The sequence below is a fragment of the Carcharhinus amblyrhynchos genome, chromosome 17 (genome assembly GCF_965287045.1).
Source record: "Carcharhinus amblyrhynchos chromosome 17, sCarAmb.v2.hapA, whole genome shotgun sequence".
NCBI classification, from domain to species: domain Eukaryota; kingdom Metazoa; phylum Chordata; class Chondrichthyes; order Carcharhiniformes; family Carcharhinidae; genus Carcharhinus; species Carcharhinus amblyrhynchos.
In genome coordinates, this window is record NC_137340.1 from 52,439,250 (window position 1) to 52,461,838 (window position 22,589).

Genomic DNA, 22,589 nt, shown 5'->3' on the forward strand with positions numbered 1-22,589 from the left:
AGGTAGACAGAGTACCCTTCGTTGCCCAGTACTTCCCTGAAGCGGAGAAGCTACGACATTTTCTCCGGAGTCTTCAACATGTCATTGAAGAAGACGAACATCTCGCCAGGGCCATCCCTACACCCCCACTTCTTGCCTTCTAACAACCGCACAATCTCAAACAGATCATTGTCCGCAGCAAACTACCCAGCCTTCAGGAGAACAGTGACCACAACACCACACAATCCTGCCACAGCAACCTCTGCAAAACATGCCGGATCATTGACTTGGATACCATCATCTCATGTGAGAACACCATCCACCAGGTACACAGCACACACTCTTGCAACTCAGCCAATGTTGTCCACCTAATACGCTGCAGGAAAGGATGTCCCAAGGCATGGTACATTGGGGAGACCATGCAGACGCTATGATAACGGATGCATGAACACCGCTCGACAATCACCAGGCAAGACTGTTCCCTTCCTGTTGGCGAACACTTCAGTGGTCACGGGCATTCGGCCTCTGATCTTCGGATAAACGTTCTCCTTCACAACACATGACAGCACAGGGTCGCTGAGCAGAAACTGATAGCCAAGTTCTGCACACATGAGGACGCCTCAACTGGGATCTTGTGTTCATGTCACACTATCTGCAACCCCCATGACTTGCCTGGGCTTGCAACATCTCACTTATTGTCCTGTTTGGAGACAATACACATCTCTTTAATCTGTGTTTAATGCCAACTCCACTCACATTGTCTGCACCTTTAAGACTTGAAGAGCAGATTAGCTGTAAAGACTCGCATTTTAATCAGTATTCTGTAAACTGTGTGTGCCTTTATATACCCTGTTTGTGAGCAGAACTCTCTACTCACCTGACGAAGGAACAGCATTCCGAAAGCTTGTGGGTTTTACTACCAAATAAACCTGTTGGACATTAACCTGGTGTTGTGAGACTTCTTACTGTATTTACCCCAGTCCAATGCCGGCATCTCTACATCACTATAGAATCCATCAGTAGAGCAAAGTGAATCAGGGGGCGGAATTTTCCCATGCCTCCTATCATGGGAATTGTAGCAGGTGGGACACAGAGCATGCAAGGGTCCATTGACCTCAGGTGGGATTTTCCAGTTTTGGAGCAAGTGTGGCCGGAAAATCGCACCCAATGTCTTTAATCAAGACAAATCAATCAATGTCACAGCCTATTTAAGTGGAGTTGGTAATCAAAATTCAGGTTTGACACAGTCACAAATGTTGAGAAAACAGAGTCAATCTAATAGAAATGGAAGAAGATACCCAATCAGAGAGAAAAACCCTACAGAAAGTAATTGAAAGTAAGTAGGAAGGAATAAGAAATGATGATATTTTTGTTAAACACATACTGGTGTTATCAAAAAGCATTTTTAACATGGAAATTGCTCTGGGAAAATCGGCCAAATATGTTATGGTTGAGATTACAGTAAAAACAAATTGGCAACCCAATATCTCAAGTTTTGTTGATATTGGTTTAATCATAATGGGCTGAGACTCCCTCAGAGTCACAATCAGTGTTGGATCGCCACTGGGCACCTAGTTTTATTACCTTAAATGTTTTTCCATGCTGGCTTGAATGATTTGAATGTTGTAGTGTGTCCTTAGGGTCTGGTTCAAAGGACAGCTCAGTTGAAAGCAAGAAGACTCAGGTTACTTCATGGCACTCAGTGCCATAAACCAGGTGGGTTTAAAAGTCCATTTGAGTTTAAATGTCCCAGAAAGGCCAGGGAGAAGGTCAGTATAAAAGGTACGCAAACTTTCAATGGTTTGTGGCGGGGTCAGGTTGAGTTGGACCTCAGGGGAAGGGGAATGGGTTGGGCCCCGAGAGGGATCAGGTTTTGGACCTTTGGAGGAGTTGGTCGGGTTGGCCTCAGGGAGGAGGGGGTCAGGTCAACTCTTGGGCTGTGGACTGGAGGGGGCAGGGGGAGAGCCTCAGGGGGGTCAGGTCATGGGGGTGCACATTGGATTGGCTCAGGTCTCGGGGGGGGCTGGAGGATGTTGGGTCATATCTAGGGAGACGTGTGGGTGTTAGCCTGTGTGGGCGCAGGAGATGGGGATGCCCCTGGAAGTATGCAGTCGGGGGGATGGGGTTGTTGGGGAGCGGGTCAGTCTGTGTCAATGCAATAGTTACCCAGAAGTCAGATGTGGTTTTAATGTTTCTGGGTAATTACTGATGTGACACAATTAGAACCATCTTAGACTTGTGATTTAAATCACATTTTTGGATGGTTTCCAATGCAGAACCAATGTCTAGAGGGAGTTTGCACTCCATGGAAACTTCTGAAGAGGTTTCCCCAGCGCTTCCTTGGGTACCCCCACTACAGTGCTCTGGAGCACGGAAGTTACTGTTCATGTTTTGGAAATTATCTATATGTAATGTGCATTTTTATTTTCATGTTGCTCAGGAGTGAGTGCGGTATATTGAGCATGTTGTTATACAGCGCTCTCTGCTGTCCTCTCTGTTGGGAAGGTGTAAATGAAGCTGTTCAATAATGGTTGGGTGCCGCTGAGTAGATGTTGGACTTGCTTGGTAATACACACCGTCCTGGATCCATTTTCCCGGAGTCAGAAATGGGAAGAAATCAGGTTGGCCTATTTACTGGATTCGATTCCCAAACTGGGTCACTGTCTGTGTGGAATCTGAATATTCTTCCCATTTTTGCATGGGTTTCCCCCGCATGCTCTGGTTTCATCCTACAATCTGAAAGACGTGCTGGTTACGTGCATTGGCCACGCTAAATTCTCCCTCAGTGTACCCAAACAGGCAGCAGAGTGTGGTGACTAGGGGATTTTCACAGTAACTTATTGCAGTGTTAATGTAAACCCACTTGTGACACTAATATATAAACTTTAAACTTAAACCATAGTTGTGAATTGAATTCAATAAATAGTTAGTCTGTTATCAGTTAGAATAATAGGAGGCCACTCAGCCCATTGTGTCGGTGTTGACCCTTTGAAAGAGCTGTTTAATTCATCCCATTCCCTCATATTTTCCCATGCAAGATTTTTCTTTTTTAAGTATTTTTTTCTTCCTTGTTAAAGTAATGGCTGAATCTGCTCCCATCGCCCTTTCAGGCAGCATCTTCTGGATCACAATTCGCTGCCTGAAAAATTTCCCCAATTCTCCCCCTCTGGCTATTTTTTTGCCAATTATCTTAAATCTGCATCCTCTGGTTACCGACCTCCTGCCAGTGGAACCAGCTTCTCCCTATTTGCTCTGTCAAGACACCTTCACTAATTTTGAACACCTCAATTAAATTTTGTGCATCAGGCATATGTTACAAGCAGCTGATGACTCCTCTCAGAACTACAGAACCCCTGCGAATAACTCACACACAAGTCTCCCACACACGCACACACAGCTGCTCGAACACTCTCCTTGTGGGACTGTGGAATGTCCGGTCTCCCTTGCTTGCCACTACCTCCTGCGATAAGAACATCGCTGGGTGGGAAAGTGCAGCTGAAACTTCTGTAATGATCTTGTTGAATAGCAGAACAGGCCTGAAGGGCCGGATGTCATCTTCTATTTCTAACATTCTGAAATAGGAGTTGGGGTAGACAATTCAGCCCTTCCTGCCCACTCACCATTCAATATGATCATGTTGACCTTTGACCTCAACTCCACCTTCCCACAGTAACTTCCCATATCCCTTAGTCTCCAGAAATCTATCAAATTCAGTCCTCAATATTCAAAATGACTGAACATCCACAGCTCCCTTGGATAGAGAATCCAAAAGATGTCACAGGTTCATTCTGGCACAGAAGGAGGCCATTCACCCATTGAGGTCATGCAAGTAAGAATGTAGGGAGCTTCCCGCCACCTCATTTTCCCTACCTTGGCTTCTTGTAAAAAGTGTTATGTCAATGAGTGTCAAGTGGAGTTAAGGCCACAATCAGATCAGCCATGATCTTGTTGAATAGTGGACCAGGCATGTCTGGCTGAATGGCTTACTCTTGCTCCTATTTGTTTTGCCTTATGTTCTGTGGCCTCAGTGCGAAGGGATTGCAAAGTGGGACCTTGTTCCTGATCACAGTTTCTATAGCTGTTGGGGTTAAAGGGATCAAGGGATATGGTGGGAAGGCGGGATCAGGATACTGAATTTGATGGTCAGCCATGGTCAAAATGAATGGCAGAGTAGGCTCGAAGGGCCGATGGCTTATTCTTGTTTCTATTTCTATGAAATTGTAACTCTGCACTGATTGGGGGCTGGACTGGGGACCAGATTGGAGGACCTCACTGATCTACAATTTTCAAGAGTGAGCTGTGCCCATTTGAACAATGTTGACAAGCCACAGCAGACTAAAACAGTTGAGCCATAAAGGTCAGGAAGGTGTCATATATTTCATATCTGGAAGCTATGCAGAGATGACACTAGTTCTTTCGTGAATTATAGGTTATACTTATAAATCTTTAAAATGTCTCCTCTACATCACCAGCTCTAATGTCCAGCACTTTCTTTGGCTTTGCTAACTTTGCTCTGAGTCCACACCAAGGCTTAAGTAATTAAGCTTAGTGATCATTAATTCTAATCAAACACGGAACAATTTAACACTGCAGAGGATCCTCAGTATTTGCTCCTGGGCTGCGTGTGAGAGTGTACCTCACCTCTTTTAAAGGAGATGAAAGTTGCACATTTCTCAACAGTCTGTCATGCACAAGGGAAGAAACAATAACAAATATAGTAGGTGATCAGTAGAGGCAAACCACAGGGGTCCTTGGAGCTTCTTAGGTGGTTCTGATGCAAGTCCTGTTTTTGCCACCCACACACACTGAGCAAATTCTAGTCGAGTTCTTATCTAATTATTATTTTTCTTTAAAAAACAAATAGATGTGCCAAAGAGATTGATGCAATAATGATTCTTACATGATGATGGTTCTGTGAATCTAATCCTCAAGGCTAAATGCTTCTTTCGTACAACCGCAACCATCCAGAAAGACAAGGGCAGCAGACATATGGTAACACCACCACCCTCAAGTGCCCCTCCAAGCCACTCACCATCCTGATTTAGAAATATAATGGCTCTTCCTTCATTGTTGCTGGGTCAAAAACCTAGAACTTCCTCTCTAGAAACACTGTGGATGTACCTAAACCACAGGGACTGCAAAGTTCAAGAAGGCAGATCACCATCACCTTCTCAAGGACAATTGGGGATGGACAACAAATTCTGACCTTGCCATTGATGCCTTCATCCCGGAAATAAAAAAAACAAGTGCATTATAGAACATAACAGCGCAGAACAGGCCCCTCGGCCCACGATGTTGCGCCGACCAATTAAAAAAGCAATGACCCTCTAACCTAAACCAATCCCTTTCCATCCATAAACCTATCCACGGATCTCTTAAACGCCCCCAAACTAGGCGCATCTACAACTGCAGCAGGCAGGGCATTCCAATCCCTCACCACCCTCTGGGTAAAGAAACTACCTCTGACATCCGTCCTATATCTACCACCCCTTAATTTAAAGCTATGCCCCCTTGTGCTAGCTTTCTCCATCCGAGGAAAAAGGCTATCACTGTCCACCCTATCTAAACCTCTAATCATCTTATATGTTTCAATAAGGTCCCCTCTTAGCTGTCTTCTTTCTAACGAAAACAACCCCAAATCCCTCAGTCTGTCCTCATAGGACCTTCCCTCCATACCAGGCAACATCCTGTATGTAAAACAACCCCAAATCCCTCAGTCTCTCCTCATAGGACCTTCCCTTCGTACCAGGCAACATCCTATATGTATGTATGACATACATATAGGCTATTCAACCATATAAAACCCCTACCCAAACTGATTCCACCCTCCACCAACTTCCACATACCCATAACTCTTTGATAGTGATCAGGAAGTATTCCCAGTGGGGTTTCTTTGTTAATACTGCCCCTCTTACCCTGTGCACTGAAGCCAACAGCTCCAATGAGAAAACAGGAAGATTTATATTTATGTATCCCCTTCATGACTTCAGAATATCCTAAGTTGCTTCCACACCAATGAAATATGACTGATTTGCAGTGATAATGACCAGATAATCTGTTTTGTCTTAACAGACATCAGCTGAGGGATAAATATTAATCTGAGAATTCTTCAAAACAATGAAACACAGGAGCAGGACTTTCTGACTCCCTGCATTGGGTCTGTGACGGAGACTGCCATTGGCCGATGGTGGCATTTTCCGGTTCCATTCCTGTCAATAGGTTTTCCCATTGTTCGCACCTTCAGCCACCAGGGAATCTACGATGAGGGGGCTTGGAGGGGGGGCGGGGGGTCGCTGTCAGTGGACCACAAGCTTCCACAGGCAGGAACTGCCAGAATTTTCCAGCCAAATTATTTTAACATCCACCAGAGAGGTCAAATGGGGCCTCCTTTGAACATCACATGACACTCTGACAGGGCAGAACTCCCTCTGTACTACTTGGAAGTACCAACCTAGATTATGTGCTCAAGTCTCTTAAATGAGTTGCAAACCCAAAAGCTCTGAAGTGGCTGAAGCAGCTCTGCACAGACAGAGGACTGGATCAGAGCAAGGGGCTTCTGTATTCAGTGGAACCCAGCATTTACTTAACTCGACAGAGCAATGTTGTATAGCTGGAGTGACAAACAGGAAGAAAAGAAAGGCGAAATTTTGATAATGTCCACAGGAAATCTCAAAGTGCTTTTACAGTCAGTGAAGTATTTTTGATGCATAGTCATCGCTGTGATGCAGAAAAACACGGCACAACAAGATCCCACAAGTAACATCATTGATCCATTAGGTTTTTTCCAAGTGTATTGTTTGAGGGGCAAATGTTGGCTTAAGCTCACAAATGAGAATGGCACATTTCTATACATTCTCCTCCTGTACTTACATTTCGGTGATGGTCTCGGGGAGGTTGGCAGGAATGGCAGTCAGGCCCTTCCCCCGGCAGTCAACAATGCTATTGCTGCATGTGCACACGGCAGGACACGAGCCAGAGGTCAAGCCACAGGACTGGGACCGAGAGCTGTCTGAATAACCTGTATTGGGAGAAGAGGGTGAGATAAAAGGGGAACTTTGCCAAACACAAGCACGTAAATAGATTCAGGCAGAGGCCATTTGGCCCCTCCAGTCTGATCTACCTTTCAATAAGATCTTCTACTTCAACTCCATCTTACTGCCCTACCCCATATTCCTCAATTCCCCCACTGTCCATAAATCTAATGATCTCAGTCTTGAATATATTCAGTGACAGAGTATCCACAGCCCTCTGGGGAGAGAATTGCAAAGATTCACCACCTTCTGATTGAAGAACCTTCTCCTGATCTCGGTCCTAAATGTGGAGACTGTGGCCTCTTGTTCTACATTCCACAGTCATGGGGAAACGCCCTTTCAGCATTTCCCTTGTCAAGTCCCTAAGAATTGAAAACACTAGAACCTAAGGACCTTGGCCCACTTAGTCATGCCTTCCCCACATTATTGGACTGGAGGTGGACTGGTGGAATACATCACAGGTGGGACATGATTTCTGGATTCCCACCACATTTAGCAGCTTGGTTTAGAGTGTGGAGTGTGAGCCTGCATGTAGTATTTCCAACATGCTGGGTCTAGGGGTGACATTTCAAACCCTCTACAATTCTGATGAGATCAGGCCAGCATCTGAGGCAACGTGGCTCACTCCAGGTCAGCGGTATCATGGACCTGTTCTGGGGTCAGGAACCTTTTCACATGCAAATTAAAAGGTGATGCCAATTTCATGTGTCATAATGTATTGCTGTTTAAGTAAATATATCTTTAATGCAGCAGTTAATGGTAACGCTTTGTTACTAAAAGGTAAGTGACTACTACATTGACCAGCACTGGTTAAGTGGAAATGCACCTAGATGCATTTGAGTACATTATTCACTGAATAAAATGCTTTACTGCGTTGCACAATATTGATATTCAGCTTTGACTGTATCAGTTGTCCACTGTGATTTAATCTTTTCAATGATTGACAGTTCAGACATCTGTTTCTGTGCTTCAAACTTGAACAGATGGTTGAACTCCTGCATTGGTGCCAAAGGCTTTAATATATTTAGTATCAAAGATTCTATTAACACAATTGTGCAATATAATCTCAGTATGAAGGCTTATCTGAGTTCCAAGTCTCACTAATGTATTCAGTTCAACAGGGGGCATTAATACAGCTGTAATGAAATCTATGAGTTTGTTTAGCTTGACAGTTTTATGACCACTTAATAGAATTATGTTTTTTTTAAAGTGACTTTTGACTGTCTTTTTGTTCATTTTGACAGATTTATGATCAATTAATAAGATAATCGTCTTTACTAAGTGGTTTTTGAATGACAATTTGCTTAGCTTGACAGTTTTATAACCACTTAATAGGATTCTGTTTTTTGGCAGTAGTGTTTGAAAGACTTTTTTTATTTTTTACAGTTTTATGAATGGCTTAGAGACTTCTAGTGCTATTATCGGGCTCAATAGTTCTGTTTGTTGTAGATGTGGCTGAGTGGACAATGGCGGGCTGAGAGGATATGTGGGTGGGTGAGGGGCTATGGATGGTGCAATGTTTTAAAGTTCTTTCCTGGAAAGTGAGTGCCGCTGGCAAGGCTACTAATTGTTATCCCATTCCAATTTCAGTTGAGGAGATAGCTGTTCACCAATGTCCTTCAAGCAAGGAAATCTACTGTCCTTACCCGGTCTAGCCTACATGTGACTCCAGACTCACAGCAATGTGGTTGATTTTTAACCAATCTCTGAAATGACTGAGCAAGGAGTTGTACCAAACTGCTGCAGAATGACCCACTTAACCACGCATCCATGAGCTGCTAACGACACTTGTTGTTTACAGTGTTCTCTTACTGCCAAGACATGTATCTTTGGCAATCCCTTTTTAATTTATTTTGTTGAGAGATTTAACTTTTAACCCCACACACAATTCCATTCTTATGTCAACTTACTCCAGCGTGCCTTCCTCCATAACCAACTAGATGTGCTGGGGGTCCCTCAAACAGCTTCAAGGATTCAAAAATAAACTTCATTAAATCACATTTCCGTATCTTTTACACCACCCCCCCCCCCCCCACCCCCCCACCCTGAGGTCTGTGCCTTTGGGATTCCCCCACCAGGGATTCCCACCCAGTCGCTGCTTGTAAATCTCAGGCAGCAGTCAGAGGGAGTGAGACAGAGAGAGTAATTAAAGCCGAGAATTCAGTCAGATTCTCTATGGCCTGTGGGGTAGTTGGAGAGGCCAACACCTTGTGCAGCTACACTAATGAGTCTTAAAAAGCTAGTTTATTTGCTGGTCATGAATTTGACTCATCTCAGCTTGTCACCTTGAAATAATTCTGACATATTCACCTGTGCTTTCAGCTTAGTTTCTGAGGGATCGGTATAGGCTAATGCTGAGCTGATGTTCGATTAAGAACGGGGGTATGAATCATGAAGTCAAACCTAAGTGCTGTTATGTGACCATTTCATACCAGTCAGAAAAAGCACTATTAAATAAATACCTGATACCTTTCCTTTGACTAGTTGCCTTTCCTCATCCGAGAGCAGGGACTCCAGTTGCTGAACAATATTCTACCACATTCAAGTGGCCTAATTTCTTGCACTATTCAACTGTGAGGGAATCGAATAAACTTCCACCTGACATTCGAATCATTCACAATATCCATCAGGAGTAGCAGCCTGGCAGCATTAATTTTATCACACTCCTTATCACAGGGGAATTGGCCAGCCTTGCAATTGGTCTCAGCAAAGCCATGGGGAGAAGGACAGACTCAGGACAGGTACTGGTTGTCTTGCACAGGAATCACTTCTAGCATTCACCTACAGTGTTTGCAGCATTTTACCCAGGCCCAACACCACCCGGTCATTCCCCATAACCTCATGCGCAACACAAACTTATATCTTTTTCATTTATTCTTGTGATGTGGGCATCACTGGTAATGTAGCCATTAATGACCATCCTTAGTTGTGTTGAGAAGGTGATAGTGGACCAACTTCTTGAACTGCTGCTAACTGCTTTTTGATACAATTGACAATCTTACTGGGTCACTTCAAGGGACAGTTAAAATCGACAACATTGCAGTGGGTCTGGAGACACATATACACTGGACTGAGTAAGAGCACTGGGTTTCTTCCTTCTGCGCTCTGTCTGAGGGCAGCTCACTCCCAAAGTGCCTCAGGTAGGGCAAGGGGGCAGATCCCAAAACCAGCCCAACCAGAACGGGATCGAACCCCACGTCAATGGCACCAATCTATTCCACACCGACCTATTGAGCCATCCAACCACCACTGAGGAATCCTGGTTGCTGTGGCAACATACGCTCTTACAGGCGTGTTGTAGTCTAGTGCTATGAAGAGTGATGTATTGGTTCCATCCTTCTCACAGGGCTGACCAGGACTCTCGGCCAGTCTTACTACCAATCACTGATATGTGTTGGAAGAGTCTGCAGGTTGATAGTCAACCTCTTGGGCCACATTATGAACACACCCTCCTTAGCCATCTAGTCCTGTTCCAGAGCTTCTGGTTCAATGGCAGGAACATAACCCACTGTGCCACTAGACCTCCAAATTGTTTTTTTTCTTTGAAGGTTATTAATGAACCAGGTGGGTTTTTATAATGATGCAGTCATATTCAAACTCATGTTCTACCCGATTGTACATTCAGTAACTGAGCCACAAACACTACCAAAGACTTTGTTCTAACTGTGCTTTTACTTGTAGCTTGGGACCACTGCTTTGTTTACACACCAGCTAACACTGCTAAGCTAAGCGTTCCAACGCACCCTGCTTCCCTGACACAAATTCAAATCACACTCACCGGTACAGGAAAACTCATGCTTCTGGATTTCTGCCACGTTGAGGCCACGGAGATCAGGCGGCGCAGTGCACTGTGTGAAGAGCCCAATCTGTGGGCGTTGACGGAGCCACTGGGAAAGCCAGGAGAGGTGGCAGTCGCAGTACAGGTGGTTGGAGTGTAGGCGACTGAGGGACAAAAATACAAAGAATTTTTGAAGCTCAGCTGGTATAGTTGGACAGCCTGACCCCAGCCCCAGGGAGCAGCAAGCACTGAACTGTCCCTGATATGACATTAAATAGTCATCCTCATTTGGAAAGGTCCCAATAAAAAATGTGTAAGAAATGTGAAGAAAAGGCCACAACTGTGCCCCTGAAGAGTCGGTATCTCTAACCCATGCTAAAAGGTCCAACCTAACTAATTGATTAAAGGAAAAACAATTATAGTTGGAAACAGTTACACACTAAAACATTCATCTTCAGATGAAGACTGACTCCCAAAGGCCACTTTTCCCCTCAACAATGATCTCTGCTAAATTGTGTATGTGAAGGCAAAGTTGGGCTCAGCAATTAGGCACTCTGGAGTTGATTAGCCTACCTATAACCCACAACCTCAGTCTCCCGGGAAGAACCAACATTGGAACCAGGAAGATGATCATCATCCTGGTACCTAAGAAAAACCAAGCAGCATGCCTTAATGATGATCGGCTAATGGCTCTGACATCCATCATTTTGAAGTGCTTCAAAAGGCTAGTCAAGGCGCGAATTAATTCCAGCCTCCCGGACCAGCTGGATCAACTACAGTTTGCCTGCTGCTGCAACAGGTCCAAAGCAGACACCATCTCCCTGGCCCTGCACTCAACCCTGGAACACCTAGACAACAAAGACACCTATGTCAGACTCCTATTTATTGACTATAGCTTAGCCTTCAACACTACCATACCCACAAAAGTCATCTCCAAACTCTGTGCCTGGGCCTCGCCAACTCCCTCTGCGACTGGATCCTGAACTTCCTAACTCACAGACCACAATCAGTAAGCATTGGCAAGAACACCTCCTCCATGATCATCTTCAACACTGGAGCCCCAGAAGGCTATGTCCTCAGCCGCCAATAATACTCCTTATACACCTATGACAGTGTGGCCAAATTCCCCTCCAATTCGATTTTCAAGTTTGCTGACAACACCACTTTAGTGGGCTGGATCTCAAACAATGATAAGACAGAGTTCAGGAATGAGATAGAGAATCTGGTGAACTGGTGCGGCAATCTCTCCCTCAATGTCAACAAACCAAAGGAGATCGTCATCGACTTCAGGAAGCGTAAAGGAGAACATGCCCCTGTCTACATCAACAGGGACAAAGTAGAAAGGGTTGAGAACTTCAAGTTTTTAGGTGTCCAGATGACCAACAACTTGTCCTGGTCCCCTCATGCCAACACTATAGTTAAGAAAGCCCACCAACGCCTCTACTTTCTCCGAAGACTGAAGAAATTTGGCATGTCAGCTACAACTCTCACCAACGTTTACAGATGCACCATTGAAAGCATTCTTTCTGGTTGTATCACAGCTTGATATGGCTCCTGTTCTACCCAAGACTGTAAGGAACCACAAAAGGTTGTGAATGTAGCCCAATCCATCATGCAAATCAACCTCCCATCCATTGACTCTGTCTACGCTTCCAGCTGCCTCAGCAAAGCAGCCAGCATAATTAAGGACCCCACGCACCCTGGACATTCTCTCTTTCACCTTCCTTCGGGAAAAAGATACAAAATTCTGAGGTCATGTACCAACTGACTCAAGAACAGCTTCTTCCCTGCTGCTGTCAGACTTTTGAATGGACATACCTCGCATTAAGTTGATCTTTCTCTACACCTAGCTATGACTGTAACACTACATTCTGCACTCTCTCATTTCCTCTCTATGGACAGTATGTATTATTTGTATAGGTTGCAAGAAACAATACTTTTCACTGTATATTAATACATGTAACAATAATAAATCAAATCAAGCGCTGACAGAGCGGTACTCTTTTAACTGCCAGTGGAGGTAGGTTGTTTGGAGCAGAAATAAACATTGGATTTTCCCCCTGATTATATCAAGAAAGAAAATCTTACATTTATACAGAGCCTTTCATAGTCTTAGGACACCCTAAAGAGTTTCTTCGTCAATTAGGTACTTGTGAAGCATGGTTACTATTGTAATGTAGAAAATGCAGCAGTCCATTTGCACACAGCCAGATCCCAGCAATATGATCATGACCAGAAAATGTATTTTCTGTAATTGATGTTAGTTAAGAGGTAAATATAAGCCCATATCATCAGGAAGAACTCCCCCTGCTCTTTTCTAAAATAGTGACACAGGAGAAGTCTAGCTGAGAAGGCAGACAGGGACTTAGCGTAACATACTAGAAAAACATCAGTGCAGCACTGCCTCAGTACTGAACTTTAAGAGTCAACCTGGATTTTTTAGGTTAAGTTTCTGCAGGGATTTTAGATCTCTCGAAATTCTGACAGAGAGTGCTACTGAACTATGACTAACACTAAAGTCATAGAGTCATACAGTGCAGAAAAGGCCTTTCAGTCCATCAAGTCTGCAACAACAACAACTATCACTAAAGTTCCATTTTCCAGCACTTGTCCCATATCCTTGAATGTTATGATGTTTCATGTGCAACTCTAGATACTTTTTAAAGGTTGTAAGGTTTCCAGCCTCCACTACTCTCCCAGGCAGTGCATTCCAGATTCCCACCATCCTCTGAGTGCCTTTTTGTTTCTTAAATCTCCACTGAATCTCCTGCCCCTTACCCTAAAACTATGCCCCCTTGTGATTGACCCTTCAACCAACAGGACCAGTTGCTCCCTATTCATGCTCTCCATGCCCCTTATAATCTTATACGCCTCAATAATGTCATCCTTCAGACTCCTCAGCTCTAAAGAAAACAACGCAAGTCTCACCTTATAGCTCAAATGCTCCATCCCAGGCACCATCCTGGTGAATCTTCTCTGCAATCTCTCGGGTGCAATCAGACCTTTCGTACAGTGAGGTGACCAGAACTGTACACAGTACTCCGGCTGTGGCCTAACCAATGTTCTGTACAATTCCAACATTACCTCCTTCCTCTTACACTCTATGCCATGACTGATAAAAGCAAGTGTCCCACATGCCTTCTTAAATATCTTATTCACCTGCTCTGCCAAATCAGGGATCTGTGAATACGTTACCCAAGATCAATCTGTTCCTCTGAACTTCCTAGTGTACTGCCATTCATTAAATACTCCTTTGTCTTGTTACTTCTTCCGAAGTGCATCACCTCACACTTATCAGGGTTACTTGGTGATGTCATTGGATTTGCTGATGTTATAGAATGTCTATATAAAATGGTTGTCTCTCCAAGCTTTCAGCTAACAATTGTGCAGCCAGAAATGGAAGTGATATGAGACATCATTAGATCTACATATGTATAAGATGAGAGGATTATTAGTTACCGCTGTCGAACTTGAGGAAAACAATAAAATGCATTAAAATAGCAGTTTAGCGGTTGAGAGTTGACTGCTCCTGGCAGTATGCTAGTTAGAGTGAAAGAAGGTCTCTGGGAGTCTTTGAGTTTATGAGCTCAGATCTGATTATTCATGCCAGTTTTATAAGCTCTTTACTGTCTTGGCAGTGGCAGAGTCACAGTCACTGAGGAAGGGGGGTGGGGAGATTCAAGCAACACACCAAGTCCACAGAGATCAGTGAACCAAATTATAAGACAGCAAAATCAATATAATATGATCAGGTCAGCTTTCCAACCTCTCTGTACCGTCCCGCAGGCAAAGCTCTGAAACTAATTAACCATCTCCAGGATGGGATGTCCTCTGGCATTGTCGATACCTCAAGGTTAATTTGCTGCTTCCAGTAAAGCACATTGCTATGTGAGAGTTTTTGTTAACGATTGTGGAATCAAGGTGAAAGATCAAGGTTCAGAGTTCAGGACACCGTCAAAAATAAGAAATCGAGGTTATTCACAATGTAAATGATGTCAATCTTCAGTGTTTGAAAAAGGCTTGTGGAGTATGAGACCGAGGGAGGTAACAAACTGCACATTCTTGAAATAGTGTGATGAGTGCTAATGTCAGCATTGTCAGGATATAGGGATGGAGAAGGATGAGTCTGATTGGGATTCTGCAGCTAAGGTAGAAAGACTTAGCACGTTTTACTACCTCAGAACATTTGATTTCATTTGATTTATTATTGTTACATGTAAAGTTTATTTATTTATTAGTCATAAGTAAGGCTTACATTAACACTGCAATGAAGTTATTGTTACTGTGAATTCCCCTGGTCGTCACACTCTGGCGCCTGTTCGGGTCAAAGCACCTAACCAGCACATCTTTCAGACTGTGGGAGGAAAGGGGGACTTCTGGAGGAAGCCAACACAGTCACAGGGAAAACATGCAAACTCCACACAGACAGTGACTCAAGCTGGGGAATTGAACCCCGCTACCTGGCACTGTGAGACAGCAGTGCTAAACCACTGTGCCACCGTGCCACCCTCTGTAATGGGGTACAGTGAAATGTACTGTTTCTTGCGTGCCATAGAGACAAAATAAACAGTACATTTGGGAGAAGGAAAGGAGAGAGTGCAGAATGTAGTATTACAATCATAGCTAGGGTATGACTGTAACACCAAATTTGGCAGGTCCATTCAAAAGCCTGATGGCAGCATGGAAGAAGCTGTACTTGACTCAGTTGGTAAATGACTTTAGACTTATGTATCTTTATCCCAATAGAAGAAGGTGGAAGGGAGTACGTTCAAGGTGCTTGGAGTCCTTGATTATGCTGGTTGCTTTCCTGAGGCAGTGGGAAGTGTAGACAGAGTTGATGGGTGGGAGGCATGGACTGTTTAAGTTTATTTATCAGTATCACAAGTAGGCTTACTGCAATGAAGTTACTGTGAAAAACCATTTGTTGCCACATTCTGGCACCTGTTTGGGTATATGGAGGGTGAATTTAGCATGGCCAATGCAACTAACCAGCGTGTCTTTTAGACTGTGGGAAGAAACAGGTGCACCTGGAAGAAACCCACGCAGACACGGAGAGAATTTGCAGTCTCTACAAAGTGACTCATGCCAAGAATCAAACCTGGGTCCCTGGCACCATGAGTCAGCAGTGCTAACTGCTGTGCCACTACGTCTCAATGCATGTGTGCATGTATGTGCATGTTTACTTGTGTGTACTGTGGGCTGTGAGTATATGTGGGCTGTGTGTGTGCATGCATATGCATGTGTATGTATGTTCGTGCATGCATGTATGTTTATGTGTGGATCCACATATGTATCTGTGTATGTGTGTGTGTCAGTTCGAATATGTATGTGTTCATGACAAGAAATGAAATGCTTTTGAAGCATAGTTACTGCTAATATCAGAAATGTGACAGCCAATTTGTGCGCCACAAGTTTCCACAAACAGCAGCCAAATACATGGACAGATCATCTGGCCATCTGGTTGTTGGCCGAGGGATAAATGTTGGCCAGGCCATCAGCAAGAATGACCATGTTCTTCTTTAAAATATGTCCACTTGAGAAGGAAAACAACTGAATGATCACACTTCTGACAGTGCAGCACTCCCTCAGTACTGCACTGGGAGTGTCAGCCTGGATTTTGTGCTCAGATTTCCGGAGAGGGATTTGAACCCATAACCTCCTGATCCAGAGGTATGAGTACATTGTTGGGATACAGCTGAACCTCGGAACAACAGAGGAAAATGTAGAGGAAAACTGACTCTAGTGGGGTCAAATTAAACAGAGAGTGAGAGAAAGAAATAGTGATATATTTGGACAGGACTTTGGAGACTGGCAATGCTGGGAAGATTAGATGGTGTGGAGATGCCAGCATTGGACTGGGATAAGCACAATAAGAAGTCTTACAACACCAGGTTAAAGTCCAACAGGTTTATTTGGTAGCACAAGCTTTCAGAGCACTGCTCCTTCATCAGGTGAGTGGGAGTTCACCTGATGTTGTAAGACTTCTTACTGGGGAGATTAGTTGCAGAACTTTGTGTGATTCTCTTTAATAGAACCAACTCCCTCATTTCTTCTAAATCCCTCTCCCTTCTCAAATCACTGCACCAACGAATAACAGTGATTTTGTTTATTGGCTAAGACCTCCTAGACTGAACACGGTTTGTCCCTTGTCTATTTCACTATACATCTGCAGGACAGGCATCGCAATTGTTGATCCTCTCCCAGGGGAGTGTTAAAATAATTTGAGTCAGTCTCATTGTCACATGGTTGGAAGGTAAACCAAGATAAAAATCCAGGACAAGACTGCGTTGTAAATGCAAAGAATAATTCCTTCACCCTTCTCCCTGTCTACAATATTCCTTTCTGACATGTGCACGCACAGAATACATACAGAGAAATACACACACATGTACACAGACTTGTACAGAGATACATATACGCACATACAGACAATGCACACATACATATTCAAACTGACACACACATACACAGACATGTACATGGATCCACACATGCACACATAAACACACATGCATGCAAACATACATACACATGCATATGCTTGCACATACACACAGCCCACATATACATACAATCCACACGCACAAAAGTGTACACAAATAAATATGCACATACACATATCCCAATACACATGCGCGTACAGACATACACATGCTCGCACACACACTTTCTCTCACACACAAATAAACATACACATGCATACAGGCACATACATATGCACACACACACATCCCAATACACATGCACATACAGACATGCTTGTGCATGTGCACACACATACATGCACATAAACGTGAACAGGGGTTTGGTCATTTAAAGTTTTATACAATGAAATTGAACAGGAAAGATTTTTGTTCATTAGATTCTGCACTGCTCCTCTCTGGGGATTTCACTGTTGTTGACAGTAACCGTGCAGACAGGAGGTTGTAGCTAAAAAACAAAGAACACGAACAATACAGCACAGGAAACAGGGCCTTCGGCCCTCCAAGCCTGCGCCGCTCATTGGTCCAACTAGACCATTCTTTTGTATCCCCCCATTCCCAGTCTGTTCATGTGGCTATCCAGATAAGTCTTAAACGATCTCAGTGTGTCCGCCTCTACCACCCTGCTTGGCAGTGCATTCCAGGCCCCCACCACCCTCTGTGTAAAATACGTCCCTCTGATATCTGAGTTAAACCTTGCCCCCTTCACTTTGAACCTGTGACCCCTCGAGTTCGTCACCTCTGACCTGGGAAAAAGCTTCCCACTGTTTACCCTATCTGTGCCCTTCATAATTTTATACACCTCTATTAGGTCTCCCCTCATTCTCCGTCTTTCCAGGGAGAACAGCCCCAGTTTACCCAATCTCTCCTCATAGCTAAGACTCTTCATACCAGGCAACATCCTGGTAAACCTTTTCTGTACTCTCTCCAAAGCCTCCACGTCCTTCTGGTAGTGTGGCGATCAGAAGTGGACACACTACTCCAAATGTGGCCTAACCAACATTCTATACAGCTGTAACATCAGACACCAATTTTTATACTCAATGCACCGTCCTACAAAGGCAAGCATGCCATATGCCTTCTTCACTACCTTCTCCACCAGTGATGCCACCTTCAAGGATCTGTGAACTTGCACACCCAGGTCCCTCTGTGTGTCTATACTCTTGATGGTTCTGCCATTTATTTTATAGCTCCCCCTATAGTTCTACCAAAATGCATCACTTCACATTTATCTGGATTAAATTCCATCAGCCATTTCTCCGCTCAATTTTCCAGCCTACCTATATCTTGCTGTATTCTCCGACAATGTTCATCGCTATCTGCAAATCCAGCCATCTTTGTGTCATCCGCAAACTTACTGATCACACCAGTTACACCTTCATCCAAATCATTTATATATATCACAAATAGCAGAGGTCCCAGTACAGAGCCCTGCGGAACACCACTAGTCACAGACCTCCAGCTGGAAAAAGACCCATTCACTGTTACCCTCTGTCTTCTGTGGCCAAGCCTGTTCTCCATTCTCTAGCCACCTCTCCTTTTATCCCATGAGATTTAACCTTTTGCACCAACCTGCCACGAGGGACTTTGTCAAACGCTTTACTAAAATCCATGTAGACGACATCCACAGCCCTTTCCTCATCAACAGTTTTTGTCACCTCAAAAAATTCCACCAAATTTGTGAGGCATGACCTCCCTCTTACAAAACCATGCTGTCAGTCACTAATGAGATTATTCCATTCTAAATGTGCATACATCCTATCTCTAAGAATCCTCTCCAACAATTTCCCTACCATGGATGTCAAGCTCACCAGCCTATAATTACCCAGGTTATCCTTGCTACCCTTCTTAAATAATGGTACCACATTCGCTATCTTCTAATCCTCTGGAACACTGAGACCATGCAGACCTAATATGTTGCAAGAAAGGATGTCCCGAAGCATGGTACATTGGGGAGACCGTGCAGACCTGATACGTTGCAAAAAAGGATATCCCAAAGCATGGTACACTGGGGAGACCATGCAAACGCTATGACAACGGATGAATGAACATCGCTCGACAATCACCAGGCAAGACTGTTCCCTTCCTGTTGGCGACAGTGGTCACGGGCATTCAGCCTCTGACCTTCGGGTAAGCATTCTTCAAGGCGGCCTTCACGACACACGAGTCGCTGAGCAGAGACTGATAGCCAAGTTCCACACACATGAGGACGGTCTCAACAGGGATCTTGGGTTCATGTTGCATTATCTGTAACCCCCGTGACTTGCCCGGGTTTGCAAAACCTCACTTACTGTACTGTCTAGAGACAATACACATCTCTTTAACCTGTGATCAGTGCTCCTTCTACTCACATTGTCGGCCACTTTAGGACTTGAACAGCAGATTAGGTGTAAAGATTCGCACTCTAATCAGTAATCTGTAAACTGTCTGTGCTTTATATGCTCTGTCTGAGGCCAGAACTCTCCATTCACCTGACGAAGGGACAAACCCCGAAAGCTTGTGAGTTTACTATCAAATACATCGGTTGGACGTAAACCTGGTGTTGTCAGACTTTTTACTGACCTCACCTGTGTCCAATGAAGAGACAAAGATTTCTGTCAGAGGCCCAGCAATTTCATCTCTTGTCTCCCTGAGCAGTCTAGGATAGATGCCTTCAGGCCCTGGGGATTTGTCAGTCTTAATGTTCCCTTAAAAACCTAACACTTCCTCCCTTGTAATGGAGATTTTCCCTCTAACACTTCCCTCTGAGACACTCCCAGTCAACATGTTCCTCTCCTTTGTGAATACTGATGCAAAGTATTCATTTATGATCTCCCCTACTTCCTTGGGCTCTAAGCATAATTCCCCTCATTTGTCCCGGACAGGTCCAATTTTTCCCTGACAACTCTTTTGTTCCTAACGTATGAATAAAATGCCTTAGGATTCTCCTTAATCCTGTCTGCCAAGGACATTTCATGACCCCTTTTTGCCCTTCTAACTCCCCATCTGATTTCTTTCCTACTTTCTCTGTATTCCTCCAGTGCTCCATTTAGCTGCCCGGACCTAACGTACGCCTCTCTTTTCTTCTTGATCAGACCCTCAATTTCCCTGGTTATCCACAGCTCTCAAATCCTACCTTTCCTATCCTTCCTTTTTACAGGCACATGCCTGTCCTGCAGCCCCAACAACTGCTCCTTAAAAGACTCCCATATGCCAGATGTGGATTTACCCTCGAACAGCCTCTCCCAATCAACGACCAACAATTCCTGCCTAATCCGGCTATAGTTAGCCTTCCCCCAATTCAGCACCCTACTCTTAGGGCAACATTCAGACTTTTCCATTACTCCTAAAGTTTACAGAATTGTGGTCACCATTTGCCACATGTTCCCCTACTGACACTTTGATGACCTGACCGGGCTCATTCCCCAGTACTAGGTCCAGCTTAGCCCTCTCTCTAGTTGGGCTATCTACATATTGTTCCAAAGAACCTTCCTGTACGCATATTACAAATTCCTCCCGGTCCAGACCCCCAGCCCTAAGCACTTTCCAGTCTATACAAGGGAAATTACAGTCTCCCACTACAACAACCCTATTTTTTCTGCACCTATCCAGAATCTCCTTACATATCCGTTCCTCCACTTCCCGTGGGCTGTTGGAAGGCCTGCAGTATACCCCCAGCATAGTGATTGAGCCCTTCTGTTTCTGAGCTTCACCCACAGTGGCTTGTTACATGACCCCTCTAAATCGTCCACCCTCTGTACTGCTGTAATATGCTTCCTAACTAATAATGCTACTCCCCCACCTCTTTTAGCCCCTCCTCTGTCTCGCCTAAAACACTTATACCCCGGAATATTCAGCTGCCAGTCCTGTCCTTCTTTTAACCAAGTCTCCGTCACCGCAACCACACCCAAATTCCGCATAAGCATTAAGGCCCTAAGTTCATCTGTCTTACCTGTTACGCTCCTTGCATTGAAGCAGATGCACTCCAGACCTCCAGGCCCATTGAGGTCATCCTCCTCCAGAATGCTCTTCTTCTTAGATAGCCTTGTCCTGGCCCCAAGCTCGTCCCCAGCCTCTGTGCTTACTGACCTATTGTTTTGATCCCCACCCTGCCTGCCACATTAGTTTAAACTCTGAACTGTGAAAATTAAATTTACATCTGAAAAATTATACATTTGTGTGGGTCAGACCAAGTACAGACTTAACAGCAAGTGATTTCAACATGTCAAATCTCTAGAATAATACGAGAAAGAAATGTTTGCTGAGTTCAAAGTGGGCAAACTGGATTTCCAAAGCAATGGCTTTAAATGGGTTTAGAAATACTTTTAACATATCTCAGAAAATCTTCTGTTCACTAAGGTGAGGAAACATCATTACTGGTGATCGAAGCACATTTCAACATTTTACACTGACTGTCAGTACTAATATGCCCAGGATAGATACAGCACGGGTTTAGATACAGAGTGAAGCTCCCTCCATACTGTCCCCATCAAACACTCCCAGGACAGGTAAAGCATGGGTTTAGACACGGAGTTAAACTCCTTCTACATTGTCCCCCATTAAATACTCCCTGCACAGGCACAGCACGGGGTTACATACAGAATAAAGCTCCCTCCATACTGTCCCCATCAAACACAGTAAGAAGGCTTACAACACCAGATTAAAGTACAACAGGTTAAACTTCCAGGACAGGTACAGCACGCGGTTGGGTACAGAGTAAAGCTCCCCCCACACTGTCCCATCAAATACTCCCAGGACAGGTTCAGCATGGGGTTCAATACAGAGTAAAGCTCCTTCCACATTGTCCCCATCAAACACTCCCAGGACAGGTGCAGCACGGGGTTAGATATAGAGTAAAGAAGTACAATTGAAAGATTTATTGATTCCTGTTATCGTACTCACCTCATCCTGGATCATGTATCCTTACTCAGGATCTTTATTCAGGATTCTCACTGAACTCAGTGAGAACACTCATTGGTTAATTTACAGGTTGAACACTCAGTGCTCCTGAGTCCTGCTCGCTATACTATCCCTTGTTGGGGTCTGTATGCGTTGAGACCCAAGAACTGATAAGTGGAGAAGAAGCACAGGAGGGAAGAAGAGGGGGAAGGATGTTTGTTTTCTCAGAAGTTAATAAAATTGAGTGTTTATTTGTCTGGGAAAAGGTCCTTTTTTAATATTCATTCACGGGATATGGGCATCACTGGCTGACACAACACACAGCTGCCCATCTCTAGTTGCCCTTGGAAGGTAATTGAGAGTCAACCACATTGCTGTGGGTCTGGGGTCACATGTAGGCCAGATCAGGTAAGGATGGCAGATTTCCTTCCCTAAAGGGCA

The 22,589-nt window shown here is 44.3% G+C and overlaps 1 protein-coding gene across 1 annotated transcript in view; it reads right to left on the reverse strand.

Moving 5' to 3' along the window:
- LOC145354520 (slit homolog 1 protein-like) overlaps positions 1 to 22,589 on the reverse strand; it is a 322,720-nt gene that overhangs the window by 155,616 nt on the left and 144,515 nt on the right. The window contains exons 8-9 of the mRNA XM_080205955.1: positions 10,789 to 10,952; positions 6,850 to 6,997 (exon numbers count right to left, since the gene is read on the reverse strand). Of these exons, the coding sequence (XP_080062081.1) occupies positions 6,850 to 6,997; positions 10,789 to 10,952 (312 nt within the window). The remainder of the gene's footprint in view (positions 1 to 6,849; positions 6,998 to 10,788; positions 10,953 to 22,589) is intronic.